The sequence below is a fragment of the Labrus bergylta genome, chromosome 4, assembly GCF_963930695.1.
Source record: "Labrus bergylta chromosome 4, fLabBer1.1, whole genome shotgun sequence".
NCBI classification, from domain to species: Eukaryota; Metazoa; Chordata; class Actinopteri; order Labriformes; family Labridae; genus Labrus; species Labrus bergylta.
Genome location: NC_089198.1, coordinates 4,873,838 through 4,897,920, shown reverse-complemented (window position 1 = coordinate 4,897,920; position 24,083 = coordinate 4,873,838). Strand labels below are relative to the sequence as shown.

Here is a 24,083-nt window from a genome sequence, read left to right as displayed (position 1 = left end):
CCCAGTTTTCTGGAACGATCGCGATCCCCTCAGGCGATGGTAACACGAACACGAAGGCGGTCAGCTTGAAATATCGCTCCTCAATGATTCCATCAGAAGCATTGTTTACGTGTAACAGCCATGTCGTCGCTCAGGGGTTCCCAAAGAGGGTCAAGAGACACCCGGAGAGGCAGCACTTCAACTTTTTTTTTTTTAAACTATACATTTATACTCACACCGGTCTGTCTGTTCAAACAGCTCAAAGAACGCCGACACATCTGAACATAGACTGCATACAAGAAATGGACGTCGCCTCTCGTTATCCAAAGTGAAGCCAACGTTGAAGTGTCTTAAACCTGCATTCTGTCTTATGGCCAGCAGGGGGACTGTATGGACGCCTATGAGCTCCGTAAACATTTACCAAATCAGTTAACGTTCTCGACCACGACTTTCAAGTTCTATTCAACCCGGCGCCATGTTCGTTCAGGAAATAACGTCGTCCCATTCGTAGAAAGAAAGACGATAAAGCCGCGTACGCTTTTGGGTATGGCCGCCTGTCCACTAGGATAGAGGTGGAGCATTTCAAATCAACACTAAAGAGTTTTGAAAATGTGATTATTTCTGGCGCGAAAAAAAAAGAGGTGAAGACCAAAATGCCAAATTTAACGCTTCAAAAACATCGAGTGAAACCAAAGGGCGATGTAACAGCGACTGCAGCAACTTCTGAACATGAGCTAAACCCACAAAAATGGTGAATCAGTGCGAGCTTAAGCAGGCTAACCAGCTTCCACATCCTGAGCTTGAAATCCTTAACTTTTCCTTCTTTTTTAATTTTTAACTCCAAAAGGATCACTAAAATGTCCTTTTTTCTTTATTTGAAAGTTCTGGAAAACAAACGGAAATGAAATAATTTTTAGTTCAGTTTGACTTTAAACCAAAAGCGGGGCTCGTGCTGTTGCTTGTTCTTTTCTTGGTCAGAGCTCAAGTCTAAAAAATGTCGCTGCTGCGCTGCTGAAAAAAAGAAAGAAGGAGAGCGAGGCCGTCTGTAGTCGAGGCTCGGGCTGCCGGGTCGGACTTTCCTATCCTAAACCGAGGAGGAGGAACAGAGGGACATTTTTGGCTCCTGAGTTCTTTGTGTGTTTAGGGTTAGCATAGACATCGATAAGAAAATAAAGATTGACAACATTTGCATCAAACCTGCTTTGCAGCTGGGTTTTTTTTTTTTTTTTTGTAAGGGGTTAACAAGTAAAATGGGGTCAGAGGTCAAAGCAGGGTTCCTGCGCCGGAATCAGAAGATCCAGACTTCGTCCACAAGAGTTTAAAGATTCTTAACCATTATCCAACCGGCTACTTGAAGTATTCTGAGACCTTCAGCGCTGAAGAGCAAGGTAACCTTCCAAAACTTTCCAGACCTGGAAAGGGTCGACTAAGTCGGCGTTGGACCCGCGCAGGAACCCTGAAGTTTCGACCAAACAGGGAACATAAAAACGTGTACAGACCGGGAAACAACCAGCACGCTTCAGGAGTCACTGGAGTCAGTACAAAGCATTTAGGGATTGTTTTTTTTTTTCCTTTCATTTGATAACTAAATATCTCACTCTATTGATATAATTCCATTTTGTTAAATTCATATATAAACGTTAACATGTACACACGCTCGTCACTGGGAATCGGTGGAATCGGGAGCTTTATTATAATAAGTCGTGGAACTTTCTCTCGCTGGCGCTTAACAAATATACTGTGAATGCAAGTAACAATAATTAATATAATGATAATTAGAATAATAATAATAATAATAATCGTCCGCACCATGCCTTGTAAACCTGGAAAAACTAAAAACAAAACAAGAGCCAGGTAACCACCCCGCCCCTCCCCCCTCCCCCTCCCCCCGCCCCCTCCGCCCAGTGAAACAAAAACAAAACAAAGGGTTAAAAACAGGGAACTTTTGAGTCTAGATTCTCTCTGGCTTCTTCGAAGTCCCGAGTCCACATGCGTCACACAAATCTCCGCCACAGTCCTGAAGTGAGTGGAGGGCGGGGCTCTGAGGGAGGGGGTCGGGGGAGGCGGTGCAGGGGTTGACGTGGAGAAGGGGGGGGAAGTGCCTCGCGGAGCCTGGCGTCGGCTGGAGGTGGAGCCCCTCGGCGAGCCTCGAGGAACCTCCGATCCTGTTTTCAGCATCAGCCTGCGTCCGTGTTTGCGTGTAATGTGTGTGTGTGTGTTCTCCTGGTGCGTCAGGTTTACAGGGACCACGTTAAAGCGGTGGTCGCTCGTGGCGGCCACTCGTCCGTTTCCTGTTGTTTTTTTCTTTTCGTTTTTAACAGTTAGCATCCAACCAGGTGTTTTTGTGTCAGTCCTGTAGACCCTGGTTTTGATTCTCCTCTGGTACACGGGGAGGCCGGGTTCGTCCACACGACTTCGGCCCTCGAGGGGGTTTTTCAAGTCGGCTACTCTTGGTTTGGCGTCCCCGCTGTCAGTCAAGTCAGAATGAGGCAGACGCCGCCTCAGACGGCTGGAGGCGCGGATTCTTGAGGCCAAACCAAGGCGGAGGCGTAATTTCATACTAATTTCAAAGGGGAGGTGATGGGCGAGTGTGTGTTCTAAATGTATGTGGTGTGTGTGTCGTCTAAAGATCTGCCCAGAAACGACTCCTGATCCTCGGTGGCGTTGGTGCCGATCGGTAAAAGCAGAACAAGAAGCGAGTGAAGAGGTTAACTTCCTACTGGTCGTTATCGTGTGGAGGAGCGCCTCCTCGGCTAATGTAACTAGACTCATGGAGGAGGCGTGGGGAGCCGCTGCTGGACAGGTCCTGTGTGTGTGTGTGTGTGTGTGTGTGTGTGTGTGTGTGTGTGTGTGTGTCTTTTTGTGTGTGTGTGTGTGTGTGTGTGTGTGTCTTTTTGTGTGTGTGTGTGTGTGTGTGTGTGTGTACACAGGGCTAGTGCAGGTAATCGTCCACAGAGGCGAAGGCGCAGGAGCCGCTGCCAGTTCGTGCCATGATGGCGAGGCACTGGGCGGCCTGACCAACGGCCTGAGCCAGCGGCGGCTGCTTGGGCAGGTTGTGAGTCTCTGAAAGAAGATTACAGGAGGAACAACAGTCAGGGGTGTGATTGGCAAAAGACGGAAAAAGACGTTCTTAAAGTCTTAATATGTGATTTTTCACACTTAAATAGAAATGAAGTATCTGTGAGTCATGACTGTCTACAATGGGTGTAACACCCGAGTCCCACTGTCTGTGATGTTTTCAGAGTTTTCAGAGTCCTATCTTCACTTTGTTTACATCGCCGGGACGGCCGGCTGACTCCTCCCCTCGTGTATAAAAGTTGTTTAATTGAGGGACTAGAGAAAAGAAGAATAACATACTGTACTCACTGCTTAACTGTGTTTCTAGATCACGCTCATTTCAGGTAAATTTACATGCAGTGTGAAGATACCAGCATAATAAAGATCGCTAGCATTAGCATGCTAACACAACAATGCAGCGCGAGTTGTTTTGGTTTCATGCTGGTGCTCAAGGGCGACATCTGCTGGATCAAAAAAATCACATAAAGACTTTAAGTTTGAGGTTGTATCTAAAATATTGTTTATACGAGGAGAACATATGAAAACATGGCGGTTGACCTCCGTTTGTTTGATGTAACGTTTCTTTCACTGTGTCTTTTTTCCCCTTGATGATTGCATTCAGAAATGTCAATAAAATACAAAAAAAAAACACTCAGCAGACGTACCTAATATTGCACTATTGAGAGTGGAGCAGACCGGCTCTCTCTGAATGGCGTCCAGCTGGTAGCCGACCGGGCTGTTCCAGGGGTCTGAGTAGGCCAGCAGGCTGAACGCATCCTGCCAGAGACACACAAACAACACTTCAATGTCTCCTCCACACGGGTTCTTATACAGAGGATGAAATGCCAAACAGAAACACATTGCAGAAGGAGCAGTCTTAGAGCGTCATCCACAAAATGACCATGCAGACACATTAGCTGAAGTGCGTGTCAGTGCTAACGTTAACTTTTCCCACGCCCCCCTTCAGACACTCAGATGCTGTTCATGTCGAGCTTTGTGGATTTGAATCAACTTGATCTGTTTCACCTTGAGCATCTTCTTGTTGGCGGAGTTCTTGCCACACTCGCGGCGGAGGTGTTCGCTCATGCTCTGGAGCTCCCTGCCGAAATGGATCATTCTCTCGATGGCTGCCTGGCTCCCGCCGCACAGCTGCCTTTTGGACTGAGCCGACTCCACCTCTGCAGAGCCGGGTAAAAAAAAAAAAAGCATGTTTGAAAAACAAGGTAAATATGAGGGTGCATCGACAGCACAGGCATTAAAGGGGACATATAATTAAAAATATATAATTACAGTGTTGTTGAACATATATTTGTGTAACCTGAGAGTCTACTGACCCACAACATGTGAAATAAACCCATCCAGTCCTTTGTTTGTGGTCTGCATAAGTCTTACAACACAGAGGAAAATGCTCAGTTTCTAATGTGCTCTCCTTGTGATGTCACAGTGGGATTCTGGTATAAAAAAAAATCCCCTCCCCGATATCTCCACCCATGGACTCTACCCCCAGCCTAGAGCAAAACTTTAGCGCATGTCCGCCATTTTTATTCTCTCTACAGAGGAGTGATGTCTACCTGGAAAACTCGGGGGGGGGGGGGGGGGGGGGCATTGCATTTAAAGAGACACACACCAAAACGGAGCGTTCTGAGAGAGCTGGTTTATACAGGGTCACAAACCTTCTCTGGTGCTTGATTCATGTTATATTTTGACCAAAGCACAGCACAGATGTTTCATTTAGACCACAGGGGACTGTTTGAAAAGGTGGAGGAGGGGGATAAATATGTATTCTTTAAGGTGGAGCATCTTTCTTTCCGAGAGGGGAAAAGGCAACAGACTTAGTTTCCCTTGAGTGGTTTGGATCTTGATAACAAGTAAGTCACTAGACCGTCCACACACAAACACAGACTCTACCCACCCATGTCCGCGTCACAGTCTTCCGGCTCGGTGGCGTGTTTGGAGCTGCCGTTGAGGAAACCATTGGAGGATGATTCTGTCACTCCGTTGGTGAAGTGGTCGACCTCCATATCCACATCGCTACTGAGACGAGACATGAGGACAGACACACACACACATCCAGTGGTTTTCATTATTTTGGTGGAGATTGTTTCCTTAATTTGATAGGACAGTGGAGAGAGTGGGGAACGACATGCGGGAAAGGAGCCACAGGTCGGACTTGAACCCGGGCCGCCCACTTGGAGGAGGCCAAGGAGTATACCTGCTTCCAAAAGGAAGCTTACACTCATAAATTGATGTGGGGTGATTCGACCTGAGAATCAGATCTCAGGAACCGTTAAAACTTCATGATTGAATTATCTCAGTACCTGGTGATGGGCTGCTGGCTGCGGCTCCCGTTGAGGCTGATGTCCGACGCTGGGAGGGTGGAGCCAGAGCTCGGGGGGCAGGGCTTGTGACTGTGAGGGGAGGAGCTGTGGCTCTTATTAGATGTCACGCCGTTACAGCAGTTGCTGTCGAACCCTAAAAACAAAAAGAAAGACGGACACTTTCTAAAAAAAGTTTTAAAAGAAATTAACCAATATTAGGTGCTCACAACTTGTATTTTTGTTGCCAAGGTAATGAGTCTTTGACACAGTTTCATTTGCAACTGAGGCCTCGACAACATGTAGGCGGGTATTTCTGAAAACGCTCCTTCAGTAAAACTACTTCCAGGGTGAAGATGTTCAGAAACTCAGTTTAAGGTGTTTGTGTAAACGGGGAGAACAGAGTTTTGTTCTTGTAGCGTCACGGTGTGCGCCGGGGTCTCCTCCATGTGACGTCATCCTGCGACGCTGTCACTTTAGTTTAAATGAGATCAGTGAGATAGCAGACATAACCAAACTAGTGCTGGTGCTAACGTCGCTAACTGGACTTTTTACATGCTCACACAGTTACTCTCTCACTATGTGGACGAGCAGAGACGCCTGAATGGATAACTTTGTAAATTAAACGGTCGTTGCAGAGGAATGGCGAGTACATTTTCGCATGCTTTCATTGTTGACTTGGCGCGCTCATGACAGGCGTGAGAGAGTATTTTGTGTTTTCATGAGGACTGATAGGTTTTTGAGAAATGAGCGAATGTGGATGGGATTCTTTTTTTTTTTTTAAACGGAGGATGTGATAAAAATACCCGGATCCGGCCTCAGAAACAGAAGAGACACTGATCTACGTCCTTCAACATGATGTGTCCAGAACTACTCAAAGATAAATGGATTCAGTGAAATGTTCCAGACCATAAAAAGGAGTCTTCACTTTTCAAAGCTTGATATGAAGACATTCTTTGCTGAGCAGATACCAGAATGTAAAAAGTTAATTGTTGTTCAAATAGAGCTGTATGTGTACGGGGGGCGGGCTCTGGGTCTCTTCTGATCATCAGAAATAAATATGTGTAGGACAGGTTAAAGTAAGGGGGGGGGGTCACCGTACCTGGGAGGTAGGGCTGGGAGCTGCTGGCTTTGTGGCTGGGGCTGCTGAAGGGCCGGGGGGAGCCGGGGTAACTGTCCTGAGACTTGGGGCTTCGACCGCCCAGACACCTCACCTCACTGTCCGTGCCGTTCACCATCTCTATGAACTGTCTCACCCTGAGGACGCAGGGGAGGGAGGGGGGAAGGGAGGAATAAGGAAAGGGAAGAGGGTCGAAGGAAAACAGTGATGGCAACGAAGGAAGAGAAAGAAGAAGAGGAAGGAAGGAAGGAATAAAGGAAAGATTCAAAGACAAAATGAAAGAGGAGAAAGGAGATTGAACAAGAAAATACAAATATTAGATCAAATGGAATATAAAGCATGAAGGGAAACAATCAACATTTTCCCAAAGGTGTCCTGTCACTAAAATTAAAGCGTAAATTTGCTTTTGGTTAACCGTTTGGACGCCCTTTTGTCTGAAGCAAAAGTAAAACAATATAAAATACAAAGTTAACCAGCGAAGCTCCTTTCAAACGTAAAAGGAGGAACGATGTCTTAAAACATCTTAAGTTACTATCACAAAACATCCGCTAAATGAAGCCAAACATCCCATAGAAGGAAGGCGAGCAGGTGTTCATGTGAGTACACGCACGTGATAAAGAGTCTCAGACGTGGTCTTACTTGAGCATGAAGAGGAGGTCAGGGTTCCTCTCCAGGAGGTTGGGGTACAGCTGCTGGGTGGTCTCGATGGCCTCGCCCATTCTGCCCGACAACACCAGCTTCTGGATCTCTGCAAAGCGACAGTTCTGTTAAAGACGATGCTAACCTCGCCGCTTTCACGATAGTATGGCGCGTTAAAGCCCTTGAGGTTTTGTTGAAATTGTATTTATCATCAATGAAACGGAAAAAGACATATTAGACTTTTAACATTTCCCAAATTTTGTAAAAAATATTTTTTCCTCATGTTGTCAGTGTGTGAAACCTTTAGGGGAGCTTTGCATGATTTGCAGCTCAGATACTGGCGTCTGTAAAAACCCTCATTTCAGCTGCTGTCTCTTTAAGGGCCGCCTCCAAACAAGCCCACTCTCCTCCGATTGGCCAGCTCTGTGTCCAGTCGCAGGGACATTGAAGTGCACTTCGGGGTGTCCTTGAAGAGCTGCCATGGTCCTAAAACTTTGCTCTAACACGTCGGCAGAACCTGACGTCAGGTTTTGTAAAACCCGACTTGGCTCCTTCATTTTTTTTTTCTTTGCGTGGTTGAAGCATCTCTTTAGAAACATGCCAACACAGAAGGACTCACTCTGTCTGTTTTTGATGGAGGCCAGCTCCTCGTGCACGGCCTGGTCTGTGGATTTGGCGAAGGCTTCGGCCGTGGCGCAATAGCTATGATGCACCAGGTAGGAAGCCACCATCCTGATGAGACAAGAGACACACTCCGGGTTAGCTGCAGGTCTGTCTTAAAAAAAATTAGATTTTTGGTATAAAAAATGGTTTACTTCACATTTTTAAAAGCCTTTTATTTCCCCATCGGACACATAACCAGCAGCGCTGTAGCCTAGTTTTTCTAGAAATGATCGATTATGTTCTGTCCCTGCATCGCTGCAGAATCCTAACCCGTCATTTCAACATCCCTCTCATTTGAAACTCTTTCTTGGCTGTGACTGACGACATTCGAGGCTCTTGCTGCAGACAGCCTCTAGTGGACACTCGATGAACTGCAGGATTTAGCACTTCCGCATGTGGCGTCATTTTTCAAACACCGGAGGTTGCCGCTTGCTACAAACCAACAAAGATAAGATCCAATTAGTGATAAACCTAAACTCGTAAGTGAACGCGTCAGACAACTGTCTGGAGACAGCGTGAGCGGGTGTGTTGGACTTCGGGATGGGAGGTTGTCCTCCTCCCTGATCACACATCCAGTTCTAAATAAAATAGCTTCCCGTGATGCTGGCCGCCGTGTTCGCAGGGAGATTTAAGATCAGAGGCTTCCGCTCTTGCAGACCATCGTGTCACTGCTGCCCTATAAAAAGACAATAATTCCCCCCCCCCCCCTCCATCAATCGGACGTGAGCTTAGAAACTTCCTGTTTTCAATCCCGGGGAGTGAGGCGACTTTTCCTGGATAAAGGCGGCGGCTCCCTCCACTCCACCCCACCCTCAACCCCAATCCGCATCAAATGGAGATTAAATCCATTCAGGACAAGTAATCATAGCAACAGAGAGCTAATCCCATCAGGGCATGGCATGAAGAGAAACCGAGTCCCACAGCTTTTACTCCTGGATCACGGCTCTCTGATGGGGGGGGGGGGGCTCAATCTGGCCTCTGATTGTTATGTCAGCACCTACAGTGTCCAACTCTTCTAATAATCTCCACGCTCAACTTCAACCATTAGAGCCCTGACCTGATAATGAGTATCAGGGTTAGGGGGATCAACAGAGTTCATTTCCAAAAATATAGAAATCCAAAACCAGTCCAGTTCGCGGGGCTCCAGCGGGGGTTTATTATTTAAAATAAGATGTTCAGTGAAGCAGGTCGTTATGACGGAATGAAAACCAATCAAGGTGAAGCAGAACCTGCACACCAAGAAGGTAAAACATGGACGTAGTCTCAGTGCAAATTGTTTTTCTGAAGAAGCATTCTCTGAAGCCCAACGACGGGGGTTGCCATATTGAGAATGTAATCTCCGCCTACTTTTTGATCAATCTAAAATCACGCTGAGAGGTGTAGCTGAGGCGGCCCTTTAGCCTCCGGGTTAACAGCTACAACTCTTTTTCCTGCGTATTAAGGACGGCCGGCTGACTCCTCCCCTCGTGTATAAAAGTTGTTTAATTGAGGGACTAGAGAAAAGAAGAATAACATACTGTACTCACTGCTTAACTGTGTTTCTAGATCACGCTCATTTCAGGTAAATTTACATGCAGTGTGAAGATACCAGCATAATAAAGATCGCAAGCATTAGCATGCTAACACAACAATGCAGCGCGAGTTGTTTTGGTTTCATGCTGGTGCTCAAGGGCGACATCTGCTGGATCAAAAAAAATCACATAAAGCATTTAAAAGAAAGAACATGCTAGCAGCACTGCTAACCTCGCCGCGGACAACAACACCTGCAGCAGACGGGTAAACAGTACACCTACTTCTGGATCATGGACTGCCACTCGCCCTCGCGCTCTCCGATGGGGAAGCGGTCGATCTGCGCCTGGATCTTCGTCCTCCACTCGCGCATGTAGTCCTCGATGTCAAACACGAAGGGGTGCTGGCCGAAGTTTGCATCCACCACCTCCCCTGGAGTCTGGAGGCCCACCGTCGGGTACAAGTTAGGCTGCAGCAGAGAGAGAAAAGACAGAGGAGAATAAATCAAAACAGGAAACAATGAGAGGACGAAACCCAGAGTCTGGAAACCTGAGGGAATAAGCTTTCGTCTGCGATCAACCTTTCAAACTGGATTTTTACTAGATGACAAATATTCAAACAAACAATTCAAACACTCTTTACTTGGAATCCAGGGTTCTTAATCGAGTGAGGATACCATTATTGGACATATTCTCATTGAATGAATGGAAAAGAAAAAAAACAGCCATCAGAAAAGAGAATGAAGCAGCTTCATTCCTTCTCATAGACTTGCTTGGTTTGCGCTCCGATGCAGGATAGAAACGCCATCTCCTCCGCCCCAATCTTCGGTTTTATATACGTTTGCGTTCACACATGCAGCACATTTTCAGCAATTTCAGGAGTTTTGTGCAAAAGCCTGAATAACTAACAAAGTGCACAGAATCAATCAAGCTAATCAATGAGCTGATTTATTCTTCATAATTAATGACGCAGTTATTTTATAGATTTGTCGACTTCTCTGCCTCTCCCTTTACCAGTGGGCCGAATACCTCAGCAGAAAACCCCGACACTGCACGTATTTTGAGGAACCACCTGTCAAGCAATCCTTACTGGACGGAGAAGACGCCCCTTGAATGAAACCAGGAGCAGGACGGGAGCACGGTTACATCAGGGATGTGCATTCTGTGTGCAAGTTGTCGACGTGTTTGTGCCTAAGGGTTGAGCATATGTGAATTTATAGTTCAGCCGTTCTGCTTTTCATTAAGTCCTTGATGACATCTGGATGAGCAGATAAACACACATGAGGATCAGGAGGCCTGTATGGGTGCATTGTTCCAACCCCATCCCAAAAATCTAATCGCAGATGTGATTGGATCAGAAGAGGTGGTGACTGACGACAAGCATCCAGCGCCGTGTTTGTGAGACATTGTTTTTAAGACTGCTCGGAGTATCCTGAAGGTTTCACCAGAAAATTCAAACTGCTAAGTTTCACAACGCCTTTAAAAAAAAAAAAGCAGGGGTGAGATGTGAGAAGGGATGACAGGATACCATTTTTTTTTTAACATTCGGAAACATTGTAGTTAAAATCTAACAATATCAACACCAGCTCGAAACAACAAAAGTGTCAGGCATCAACATTGTGTTGCTTTCAATAATCAAACTGGCGAGCAAGCTGCTCTACACAAGTTGTTCTCAACTGGTGGAGCCTCAGGACCACCAAGAAGAGGGATACAAGATATACTTTATCAATCCTACGAGGGGAAATTCAGTTTTACACTCTGTTGTTGAACATGCTACACACACACACATGCTAAAACAGGATCGTGTAGACGTGCACTAATGGAGAGATGTCAGATCCTGTACTGGTGCGGGTGTGCCTTGCTCAGGGACACATCGGCAGAGCTCAGGAAGTGAGCTGGTACCTCTCCAGCTACCAGACCAAATTCAAGACTTGATCCACACCAGGTCTTGAACAGGCGACCCTCCAGTTCACAACCCAAGTCCCTACAGACGGAGCTACTCCCGCCCCCCCACACAACAATAATTGTGCAGACAAAACATGGGACCCCACAAAGACCCGGAATGGAACAAACAAACATGTTGAAAAAGTCCCCATTTGGACTTTTTAAACACTTATTTCGGGGCACACCTACAATGCTCTACGATGTCTAAAGTGCACAGGTAAGGCCCCGCCTCCGTGTCCACCTTGTGTTTTTTTTCCAGGCAGAAAAGCACCCGGAGCGTCTGCAAGAAGCGTTTGTTGCTCTGAGAAGAAAAGCGCTGCACGTCCGTCCTGTCTCCATGACAACGGCCGCTGACCCACACGGCTCCGTTACTTTTTATGTTTGTGATCGATTTTTTTTTACCCGATCAGACGCGGAGCAAAGAGGATGTGGGTACAAGACACGAGCCGTACGAGGCTGAAATACGGGGAATATCATACAATTTGAAAAGAGTGCCCATGACGTCAACAACGCCTTTCTGAAAAGTTGAAAGACTTCAACTTCAGAGCGTTCGCAGCAGAAAGCGCTCTGCCGTTTTTGTGCGGCCGCTACTGAAAAAAAGACGCTGGCGCTGAGAAAAATCACGCTGGGTGGACACGGGGCCTAAATCGAGCTGTCAACGTCTTCGTGTGTGCAGGCGTTTGCTTGCAGGTTTTGATGGATACATTTCTCTCCTACACACCTGTTTTATGAAATGTAGTTAAAGCTCCAGGACTTTTGATTGATACTGAAAGGATGCAAAGTATTGAACATTTTGAAAACCTTCGATCAGAGAGACTTTTGTTTAAAAAAGACGAGCAGGTCTTCAGGATAAAGATGATAAATAATTGAGAGAGGGAATAGATTATCTTGTTTAAAGACCCTATAGGCGGAAAAAGGTTTGTGTCTCTGTCCCTTTTAGAGTCGCCTTGTTTGTTTTGGTCCAATAACCACAAAGGTCAGCCGTGCCGAGGTGACGCACTTCACTGCACTGCTCTGGAGGAACTTGAATGTCTGGCTCGGAGCCAAGCCTGTTTTCTGCTCAATGGATTATTGTTGTGGTTAAGACTCTGATTTTCTTCTCCCTCCAAAAAAAACAGTTTGCCCGCTTTTCTTATTTTCCACCGAGCGAGAAGTGGAGGGAAAAAAAGACACAAAAACAAGAGTCTCCCTCACATCTCGCTGCAGTTAATGGATGCATAAATCTCATTTGAATGAATGTTCATTTGGAGTGGGAGACGCACGCACGCACGCCACGATGAGCCACAAGGGGCATCCTGTTCAGACAAAGAGACTCGAGTTTGATTTTATATTATGAGGTTTTTTTTACCACCGAAAGAGAGCTGGAGACACAATCCTGACACCGGAGTTTAGTCCTGTGGACTCGATCAGAGTTCTGGCCTCTGTGGCCTGTTGCCCCAGCTTTGTATAAGTTGGAACCACAGACTGTAAATATTAATGTATGAACCCTGAGTGACGTCACCCGTCTCTTCCTGCAGGGGGCGCTGGAGTCCCATCGATGGCGGTCTCCGTGCTGGAAATGCTGTCTCAGTCTAACTTTCAGTCAACCTAACGACAGGCTGAGAGCTGGAGCTGAGGCGGGTTTTAAACCTCCTGACAAACCGTTACACCGCGCCCACCTGTCAATCAGTTCAGCTACTTTTGGGCCGAATAGCCCGAGCGGTTATAACGCACGCCCCATGTACACAGGCTATAATCCACGTTGCAGCGTCCTAGGGTTCAAACCCGACCTCTGACCTTTGCTGCATGTCGTCCCCCTCTCTCTCTCTCCACCGCACATTTCCTGTCTCTCTTATTGTCCTATCCAAAAAGGTAAAAATGCCCCCCAAAAGAAATCTGCTGCTTGTTCATGATTGGATAAAGCCAAAAACACCGACACTATTAGAAGCGTGAGGTGAACTTTACGTTCGACCATTTCTTAGGGAAGCAGACAGGTCACAAACCGCTGTAGCCTCCTTCGATTGAAGCCATTAGAAACACAAAATAACAAGCCTCCAATCTATTTGAGATTGGAGTGTAGTAGTCTGAGCACATTGCAGTCTCCATGTTTCATGTTCAAAGATCACACACAGAGAGAGAAACTAAAATGATGTTTGTACTTACTGGGAGGTCTGTGAAGGCGATACCTGCAGAGGGAGAGAAAAATAAACGTCAGCTTGCAGCAGAGGAGTTCTTAATATTTCTACACAGACAGTTTGTTTACATGTACCGAGTCATCTTTTGGAGGAGTCCGACTTCTTAAATGTATAAAGATAAGTGACAGTTTCCTTCACGAGAGTCAGAATAACCTGGTTCACGAGGTGGTGTTAACTACAGATCAGATTTATTTCAGTACAAAGTAAGAGTAGAAAAATGCTCCGTGAAGAGAAATGAAAGCGGTGTGTCCTTAAATGAAAAGATGATTCAAACTGTAGTCTGGCTAAAACTAAATTAACTAATACAGCAAACAGAAATAGCTTAAACGATTAAAAACATGCAAACACTTCAAATCTCAGCTGAACATAATGTAGGTTAAACAGGATTCTGGAAACAGCCGTTCATGCAGAAACTTTTTCATTTCCTGCTCCGGCTAAAAGACTGCACGGAGCCTCCAGGTCTGAGGAGGGAAGCTGATGTAGAAGTTCTCCACACCGGCCTTCTTACTGACGGCCAGCAGAGGGACACACCACTGAATCAGCAAAAAACACTCGACCAGAAGAAAGCTTCATAATTATAAGCGGTGTTGGGCTCGTTAATGGAAAAAAGGAATATATTACTCATTACAGTTTCATTAGTTATTTTTGGCTTGTAGCTGTCCTCGATTAAAATCCAGCCTTGGTTGTTTTGTAGGCATTGTAGAGCTACAGCTATCCTCCGCAGCCGCAGAGGGCTCCAGCTTCACGTCGTTGTTCTGTCGTCAGTCGTAAGTGCTAAAGGAGGTTTGAGGTTGTGGTTTTTTTTTTGCAGTAGAAAGAGAGTACCGGGACACAACCTACATCTGACAACCATGTTCTCCTCATCTTTCCTCTCGAGAAAACTAAAGTAATATGGGCATATTTCCAGCCGCTGAATGTAAACATGAGCGCTTCCATCTTTCAAGCTAACCAGGGTTGCCAGGTATGTATGACAACAAGTGACAAAATAAGCCCAAAGGCTAAAAAAATGAAAACAACCCGCAGCAGCACCTAAAAAGAAGCCCAATCCAGCAGGAAAACCGAGATTTAGTTCTATCCCAAAAAGTGTAAACAGACGATCAAGCAGGGTATCTTCAGACGATCCTCCCCCCCCCCCCCCCCCCCACAGGTCCACTCAAATCTACCCTGGGGAGGTCGTGCGTTGGGCGCTCCTTACCTAAGCTGTGGCCGTTCTTTGTGTAGAAGCAGGTGTTGTTGATGAGGTTAACGCAGCAGCCAATCACGTCGCCCGTTGTAAACGTGGGTCCGTAGGGTTGCCCGGTGCCAGATGAGCAGAAGGAGTGGCCGTCGTCTCCGTGGTAACCGTATGAGTGCTTGTCCCAACCTGAGTGATGTAAAGTTGAAAAAAAAGATGTGAAAACACAACAGATGGTTCCAGAAGCCCCGAGAGGAGAGTTTACCAGGCTGATCTATGTGCTTTATTTCTAGAAACTATATGTATCCGAGTGATTCCTCAAATATTCTTCAACCAGGGAAACATGAGGAAAGATGTTTCTCTGTGTCATTGTCAGAGATATCCTTTCTTCATCTCTGGAAACAAGCTTCAATGATTAGAGAATGATGAAGGGAAGTTGTTAACGCTGGTTTACGGTTTCTTTTTGTCTGATTTGCACGAGGGGGAAAATCCTTCAGGATCAGACATGGTCATGTTGTTTTTAGAATTTGTCATTTCCCATCCTCCTCTCTGGCTTCCACAGCTGATTTATTAAAACACACACAGATGCAGAGTAACACATTTTATCCACGGTGATATCTCGTCCTTGACTCCAGCTGGCAAACATGACGAGTGGAAACAGATTGCAGCTAAATCTACTCCCGAGAACTGTTCAGGAAATGTTTTTGTTTTTTTTAACAGTTAAGAAATGTGCGACCCACAACAAACCGCAAATAAAAAAAGACCCCAGAGAGACTCCAGGATTTGAATACTTGATTACACATCTGTGTTAAATACTTCTGTCTGATTGGCCGATAATGAGTATCAACAGTGTGATATTCCTCCACCGTTGTTGAGAAGAAGTCACTGTAACTAAGACAAGCAGATGGTTGCTAGGGACGCGGCTCCCATCACAGACTCTGGAGGACTAACTGTAATCGTCTCAATGGAGAGTGTGTGTGTGTGTGTGTGTGTGTGTGTGTGTGTGTGTGTGTGTGTGTGTGTGTGTGTGTGTGTGTGTGTGTGTGTGTGTGTGAGCTCCCTGAGTCCTGGGCCAGTTGATCCAGTTTTCCCACTAAGTACTGAGCCTGTGGTCATTCTGTAGACAAACAGTACTGTACAGGCGAGAATGGATCATCATGGCGTTGTTGTTAAAACATTTATAAAATAAATTAAAATGTCAATCCCAATAATCTTCCGGGCCACATATTACTCCTGAGAAGAAATTTGGATGCTTTTTGGCGCAGATTCTACAAATTGCATCGTCTGAACGAGCTGCTTCTCTCAGCCTTCACAGCTTTAGCATCTAAAGAGTCCCAAGTTCACCTTCAACAACTTCCTATTGTTGATGTGCTCAAACTTCTGGGAGGAGAGGGTTTGTTTACATTTCAGGACAAAGTGACTTCATGATTTTGTCGGGGAGAAGGAGCAGGAGGAGGAGGAGGAGGAAGAGGGTGAGGAGGAGCAGGAGAGAGATGAGGAGGAGGAGGATGAGGAGGAGGAGAGAGATGAGGAGGAGGAGGATGAGGAGGAGGAGAGAGATGAGGAGGGTGAGGATGAGGAGGAGGAGAGAGATGAGGAGGAGAGAGATGAAGGAGGAGGAGGAGGAGAGAGATGAGGAGGAGGAGGAAGAGGAGAGAGATGAAGGAGGAGGAGGAGGAGAGAGATGAGGAGGGTGAGGAGGAGGGTGAGGAGGAGGAGGAGGAGAGAGATGAGGAGGAGAGAGATGAGGAGGAGGAGGGTGAGGAGGAGGAGAGAGATGAGGAGGAGGAGGAGGAGGAGGAATCAGCCTCTGCAGCAGCAGCACAGTCGGCCTCTGGGCTGTTCTAACATTACAAACCGAGCTGCAGGATGCTGTGAGTTACTGCTGAGCTGCACAGTTGAGTCCACGCCACATTCATCAGAGAGAGAGCTCTCCACTCTGCAGCAGTTTGGCATCAGTTCCTCACAATTAGTGACTTTTCATTAGCGTCCACCCGTCAGCAGCGAGTCTCTGCAGTTTGCTCTGGGCCTCCTGTTATCTTCACAAGAGACCGGAGCTCCTGGGCGGGTCCAGCTCTCAGAGTGGTGAAGGGGCTCCTGTTTGGCCTGATAACCTCCAGAGCACCCATCTGAACATCTGCCAGCAGGGTGTCAACGGGTTCACATCATGGCAGCAGAACTCTTTCCATACCGACTAATGGTAGATTCAAGTTTTTAAAACCTCCACAATCTTTGGTAAAATTCACGCAAGCAAGGAGGAGGATTTGTATTCTTTATAAAGCGACTTGGATCAAAGTCATGTCATGGAAGATAATCCTGTCTCCTTTTGAAAATAACATTTAAAAAATCTTTCATTTCTACAATTTGCTGTTCAAACAAACAAGATACAATCAGGCTTCAATCACACTAGTTATACTAAACTACATTGTTAGCTTTAATTTAGTTTCACATAAGTTTAGACGTAGCATCCACATTAGTCTGGAGATGACAAGCCCCTCTTGAACAAGTGCTTTAATGTCGCCGTTGAAGCCGTTACATAAAAACAGAAACAGAAAACTCTGGGGTTGTTTTTTTGTTTTTTCCTGGAGGTGTGAGCAGGAAGTGACACTCATAGTGTCCGTGTCCACAGACTGCGCTTTCTGCGCTGGCAGTGCTCACGACCTCCATTTCAGAGCGCTTTCTCCTCAGTAAAGATTTATTTTGGGGCCTTTACTGGAGAGATAGGACAGTGGATAGAGTCAGAAATCAGGAAGAGAGAGGGGGGGGGGGCTTCCCTCTTTGAGGACTACAGCCTCTGTACGTTGAGTACACCCACTAACAGAGACACACAGAAACACACAGCAGACACACACAAAGACAGACTGACTCTTCACAGCACACCCAAAGGCACACTAAGTGTCATCTTACCAGGGAGTCTGTTCATGTTTACACCCTGAGCTGAGAGGCCGATGCCCATGTACCTGTGGGGGGAAAAAAGAGAGAGTGAGAGTTTAGAAGACCAGCCAGCAATAATCAAAAACCCCACAACCATCTCCACATGCACATGAATGGTCAGTAGTCCGAGTTACAGTCTGCGAGATGGAGATCATAACCGGTGCACATCAAGATGAAAAAATGCCAGATGCATTAAATCAAAGAGACTTAGCTATTCTTTAATCCTCATCACTAGTGGGAGTAACGGTGAGGCATGAGAGCAGTGGTCAACGATCTGAAACATCTGTGCAGAAAACTGAGTCTTAACCTTTAACTATGTAGAGAAGAGCACTGCATACTGATCCAGACTCATCTGGTCAACTGTTGGCGCTTTCATTGTTGCTGTTGAACGCAAAAGAAATCCCCATGCAGGAAGAGAGTTCGAACCGTTTCCCCCCCCTCTAGTAGACCCCCTGAAACAGACTGAGTCTTAGGGGGCACTCAGCACGCTTCACCCTTAAGGTCCAGGTCGTTTGAGGAGTGCTCAAGCACGGTGCACTTCCTGGACGTGGACCCGACCGCACATTTTTATTTCTTATTTTCTGTCTTGTAAGCACGGTAGTTTGCTTAGTGTGCATTCCCACCTGAGCCTTTTGGTCCATTTGAAACTAGCTGCGGTGAGCTTTGTCGTATAGTTCATTCACTTCATGGTGGTGTGAACGCTCACTCAAACTCTGGTTCTGACCAAAGAACCAAACTCCGGTCTGCTTAAAAACCGGGGGTCTCGGTTCACTTCTAAGTGCATCAGAGTTCGGTTCCCAGTAGGTGAGCACGCATTCAGGACCAAACAAGGGAAGTGAACCAAAATGCAGTGCATTGTGGGTTGAATTTGGCCGTCTGTTTGGCTAACATTAGCATTGCTAACAACAGCCTTCCTAGGTGTGGTTACCCATCGCCCATCACTAACCTCACGCAGCCGACATATAACATCATCTCCGTTTTATAGATTCAAATACTGCCAAGCTGCAACGCGCTGCGGGATGCCATTCCTCCACTGTCCTGTTTACTTTCAGGTCATATTGCAGCATAAGACCGGAGGCAGTAGCCACTGACCGGAGCTACAGCCCCAACTAGCGGTGGGTGGCTACGCTACACAACATCTGAAAGGCTTTTGTGTGCTTGACAAAGTTCTGTGATCCCCTGGAGCCGGGGTTAGGAAACCCCTAAGCAGGAGTGTTTGGAGATTGTTTTGTTTGCTCCGTTCTCTTACCCATCTCGGCCTTTGCTGATGATCTTCACCTCGAAGTAGTAGACCCCGCAGGCTGCTGGGATGGGGTGGGTGGCCCGTACAGAGGCTGCATCTTTAGGAGTTTTGCCATGACCTACAGGAGAGGGTAAAAACACACAAACAGGAGAAAGGTATGGGCATTACAAACGAAAACACACGTGGAAAGATAGAATTAGTTTTAACACACGCAGCAGTTTCTCAGGCTGATGATCACAATCGCTTTTACACACTGACGGTAGAGGCTGCTGTGTAAAGTCACACCGCAGATGCTTCAACAGCAGGAGCGACTTGCCGTTAAGTGTTTTTTGTCCAAGGACACATGGACATGTAACTGCAGGAGCTGGGGATCGACCCCCTGACCTTCCAGTTAAGAGACGGCTGACTCTTCCACTGAGTCACAGCCGCCTCAGTTTGAAATATGTCATCTTAAGTTTCTTCCCGCTTGATTTCGAAGCACAGAGCAGGACTGTGTGCAGATTTGTTGGAACACAGTTGGCTGTTGATGGGATATCATTAAATTGACGATCATTGTCTGACTGATCAAACTGTGTGATCAGGAGACAGAGGGCGTACCTCTCCATCAGTCCCCCTCATGCTGTTCATTGTTCTTGTGTTTTATAAGTCGAGGCTGTGGTAACCCTGCACATTATTCCCTACACTGACACAAAAACCATTGTGGGAAAATAACATCACATTTTCTGTCAAACTGGCTCAGAGGAGATTAGGGGCCTTTGCAGTGTTACAACCTAAATTGCGTAGTGAAGAGTAAACAGCCAGAAGGAGATACGGCCTTGTTCCAATATTGTTTCAGGTTAATCTCCAGCCTATGAATTTTGTGTACAGCAGGAGCATCATTTGCATCTCGTGTGATCTCGTGGTCTCGCTGTGAATCTGGAGGTTTTGGGTAAACTAGCTCTCACAGTATTTCTGTTAAGCTAACGTTTGTTTAAAGATGACCTGTGATGCTGACCCTCATTTTAAAACTCAAATATAGTGTTACATCGCTGGAGACCAAACTGAATGTGGGGAGAGTTTCAGTTCATGAGGCAAATGCATGTCGGAGTTATCCCAGGGTGAGACTGCAGAGGGCACTAAACGGCTTGTTCTGCAAATCACGCGATAGTTCCCCAGACAGTGAAACCTCTTACAACAGCTCTGTTCTGACAGCACTGGAGAGCAGGCCTCCCCTGGCATGAAATTAAAGAAGAAAATCGCAATGTCCATTTTTTCCAATATCATCCAGCTTCAACGATCACAACACAATCGACGTCTGTAATTGGCAATTTTTAGTGGACGTACTTTGGGTGTTTATGCCACGCAAAAGATTGAGTGCAGCCTGTTCAACCTCTTCTATTTAGGCTTGAATGTGCAGGGACGGAGCTCACACACGTCCCAGAATAGTCAAAAAGATTAAAACTCAAATACAGGGACAATAATCCCAAAACCTACAAAGCAAAGATGGCTCAGCAGAAAAAAACAATGTACACACAGCAAAAGTCTAACTAACCAAACCTTTATAAAGTTCTAATAGTACTTCTTTATAAATCAAAATAGCTGTAGGGATCTGTACGTAGTACGACCATCAGCAGGCTCCCTCCACCTTGATTCAACTCTGCTCAGAACTACAACATCATCAGTGATCATATATCCACAGTTTGCATTTTCTGATGTCAGCAGTAAGACTGTGTGTGGAAAAACAGCGATATTATTGAAGTGCAAAAGGCCTGCATTATAAAATCTTGTTGCGCAGACTTAAGAGGACGTATTTGTTTGATACACACCTAAACAAATATCCCAGCCTCGTGATTCACACAGGACAAAAATTGGAATATGAAAATGATCCTTCCCACTATTCATTTATCATGATGTCTGTCCCACTCCCGATACTCGCAAAATGACATTTTTGCTGATCGTTTCATGTACCTCTTCTTCAACAACTGTACGGCCATTATTAATATACCTGAATGTAAAGATTATATCCAGAAATACTGAAGATGTTTCCATGTATGAACCAAACATTGGCTGTTTAATGTTATGCAGACCACAACAGGGGGCCATCTTTAATTTAAAGCTCAATTGCAATATTGATGATAAGAAAATTCAACCCTTCACCTCCATTTTAAAGTCGCTCATGTGACAAAAAGGTTGTCATTCAGGTGAAACTGAAATCTAAACATCTCCCACAAAGCCTGAAAGTGAAACTACGCTCCCTTGCCTTAATTTTCAATAACTGTAAATCTACTGACAGTCATTTCGTTCGTTCACATAGTCAATAGTAAATATCAGGGATGGAAATCTTTGGGTGTCTCACGATCGATTCGATTGAGAATCTATTTTCTATTCAAAACCATTCTGGATTCATGATTCGAAGTTTATTTTTGAATGAGTAGAAACTTCAGGATCTATTCCAGTTATCTATCTGGCTCAATTCCTCGCTGCTCCATTTGGCGTTCTACTGAGTGAAAGAGATTTAAAATCTCAGAAGATAAGAAAATTGCTTTTTACAAAAATCTATTTTTTCCCACCTCTAGTAAATAGGTAAACGATTAATTGTGTGTGTGTGTGCAGAGACAACCTTTAACACTTTGATATTCCATTGTGCATGGTTACTTTGATTAAAGGTAAACTGCTTCGACTTCTCTCTGTTTATTCTCATTGTGTCTGTATGTATCATTCAGGTATCAGCTAGCGGCTGAGTTTAACAACAGAAACTGAAGTTAGTAACATTACAGCCTGTTTCACGCTGCAGCTGGAAACTTAGTAAAACAAAATGTGTGGCAGAGCTCGGTGTTCACTCCAAAACTGAAGATACAGTTACTAACAGACAGATGTTTTTTTTGTTGTTGTTTGAATCCTGTGCTGAATGTAGAGCCAGTGCACGTGGAGACACATCCACTAAATGAAGTGTGTGTGTGTGTGTGTGTGTGTGTGTGTGTGTGTGTGTGTGTGTGTGTGTGTGTGTGCTCAGATGCAGAGTTGGACAGACAGGTGCCAGCAGTAAACGTACACACTACGTCCTGCAGTGAGTGTGCACTTCTGGGGTCGATGAGGAGGGGCCCAGTTTGAATGTCGTGTTTACAAAATGCTACCGACTCCACCTTTAAAGTTCAAAATAGATGAAATTATGAGTGTAAGTTTAAAATGTTAATTCCCCAGTTTTAAGCCTATAGAAACTCACTGCAATTGTTTGGAATACCTTCCTGGATTTTTCTCATATTTAAATATATACAAAGAAAGAAAAGTCACCCCCCCCCTCCACCCTACGTCACACCAGTACTAAAGAAGACTCCAGGACGTTTGACAGAACATATTAAATCATAGATGACCTGACATTTCAGCTTAACCTTGATATTTTTTTTAAAAAAAGCACGACTGTGGGACACAAAGTAAAACTATGTCAGCAGTTTTTGGATGATAAAACACCTCGTACACAACAACATCTGCATACCTGCTGTAAGAGATTGAGGGGACGTTTTGTTTTGGGAGAGAGGAAGATCATATCTAGTTGTAACCAGGAAGAGGCCGGTCAGACCCAGAATAGCAGAACACACCCTAAAAGCACAGTAACACCTAAATCTAGCCTTTTCTTGAAGGCCTGCATTGAGGAAAGACCTTTCTGGTATCTTTACTGAGCCACAATGTCAGCCTAAACACTTCAACATCAAACCCCTGTTAAAAACAACAACAACAACAACAACAGCGGCCTACCAAAGCAAATGCTGTCTTTAATATCCACTAATATTCTGAGCAAGTGAGTGCATCACCATGGCATTTTATCTCCTAGTAACGCTGCTTCAGCCTACCAAGAGGTCTAACCCCTGTAAGCGATGTGATTACGTCACTGACTTACATGTGATTCGTTGTATTTCGAACAACATCAGGGTTAAAAAACAGGAAAGGCTACACCATGACAAAGTGGTTAGCACGGAGGCTAGCGCTCCTGTAGGTCATGTTTGTCTGCGGATACACCTCACCAGCTGGTCGGGCTGCAAGATGTCCTCTGCCTTGTTGTTGATGAAGCTGTTAGCTTAGCATACTTTGTTTTTAGCCACAACGGCAGCTGGTGTTAGCAGCTGAGGAGGAGGAGGGGGGGGGGGGGGGTAAGGTACCGACCTGGGGTGTGTCTTTATTGTGACATACCTTTATAGTGAACCCGGAGATTGTTCTGGGACAGTCCGATGTAGCTGAACTTGTCCTTCGGGCTCCAGGAGCGGGGCAGCGGAGCCTCGGTCTCGTTAGCGGCAGGGTAGAGTCTCCGCAGCCGCTGGTTCAGCTCCTTCTCCTGCTCGTTCAGAGTCGAGTCTCCGTGTACGACGACCGACATCAGAAACCCGCAGCCTGACGACTGACCTGACATGGCGACGACTCGACTTTGTTGTAAGTGTGAAGCCAGAGCCGCTCGGTGTCGGTCAGCGGGCAAGTTTTGTTAACGGGAGGTACGGCTAGCAGGCTAAGCTAACCTGGCTAGCCCGAGAAGCTAACCTGGCTAACGCGTTGAGCTGAAGCGATCGCAGAAATAGCTCAGGGTTGACATCAGCGGACACAAACACACAAAGACAGACACTACAAGAGGGCCGTCGGCAGAAAATCTTTAAAAGGCGGAGGAGGACGTCGTCGTCGGGAGCATCTAACGTTAGACTAGACGGATCGACTAAAGTCTAATGAGCTCAGCTAGCCTCGATCTTTTGTTTGTTGTCGGAGCAGGAATCCGCGATCCTGATTGGCTGAGAGCAGCTCCACTCACTTCCTATGGGGAATGTGAAATAAATACACAGAATGAACAGTGAATGTATGGAGGGACAAAAAATGACTAAAGTATCAATAAATAAATGTTGGGAGAAATGCATACAATAGTGTATAAATAATTAAATATTATCAAGCATCAATAAATATATAAATAAATATATAAATGCTGAAAACAATACAATAATGTATAAATAATTAAATATTACCCAGCATCAATAAATAAATATATAAATGCTGAAAACAATACAATAATATATAAATAATTAAATAAATCCATCAATAAATATATAAATAAATATATAAATGCTGAAAACAATACAATAATGTATAAATAATTAAATAAATCCATCAATAAATGTATAAATAAATATGTAAATGCTGAAAACAATACAATAATGTATAAATAATTAAATATTATCAAGTATCAATAAATATATAAATGCTGAAAACAATACAATAATGTATAAATAATTAAATATTATCAAGCATCAATAAATATATAAATAAATATATAAATGCTGAAAACAATACAATAATGTATAAATAATTAAATAGATGCATCA

At 45.2% G+C, this 24,083-nt stretch overlaps 1 protein-coding gene across 2 annotated transcripts; it reads right to left on the bottom strand.

Moving 5' to 3' along the window:
* Positions 1 to 1,648: 1,648 nt before the first annotated feature.
* Positions 1,649 to 23,499, bottom strand: ranbp9 (RAN binding protein 9). Of its 2 annotated transcripts, none has more exons than XM_020654703.3 (14): positions 22,915 to 23,499; positions 18,757 to 18,868; positions 17,481 to 17,533; positions 14,595 to 14,762; positions 13,368 to 13,390; positions 9,567 to 9,751; positions 7,730 to 7,842; positions 7,111 to 7,219; positions 6,454 to 6,608; positions 5,355 to 5,508; positions 4,949 to 5,070; positions 4,063 to 4,214; positions 3,702 to 3,813; positions 1,649 to 3,042 (listed from the first exon to the last, which is right to left on the bottom strand). In XM_020654703.3, exons 1-14 carry the CDS (start codon positions 23,129 to 23,131, stop codon positions 2,912 to 2,914), a joined length of 1,806 nt encoding a protein of 601 aa, XP_020510359.1. In that variant the 5' UTR covers positions 23,132 to 23,499; the 3' UTR covers positions 1,649 to 2,911. The 2 variants fall into 2 exon arrangements, with proteins under 2 accessions (XP_020510359.1, XP_020510360.1); XM_020654704.3 differs by having other exon boundaries at positions 4,949 to 5,067.
* Between the last annotated feature and the right edge of the window lie 584 nt (positions 23,500 to 24,083).

Coding starts and splice junctions, on each gene's coding strand:
- ranbp9 (XM_020654703.3), bottom strand. CDS start 23,131: ATGTCAGGTCAGTCGTCAGGCTGCGGGTTTCTGATGTCGGTCGTCGTA. Junction 17,534..18,756: donor ATCAGCAAAGGCCGAGATGG/GTAAGAGAACGG, acceptor TTCCCCCCACAG/GTACATGGGCATCGGCCTCT. Junction 13,391..14,594: donor AAAGAACGGCCACAGCTTAG/GTAAGGAGCGCC, acceptor CTCCCTCTGCAG/GTATCGCCTTCACAGACCTC.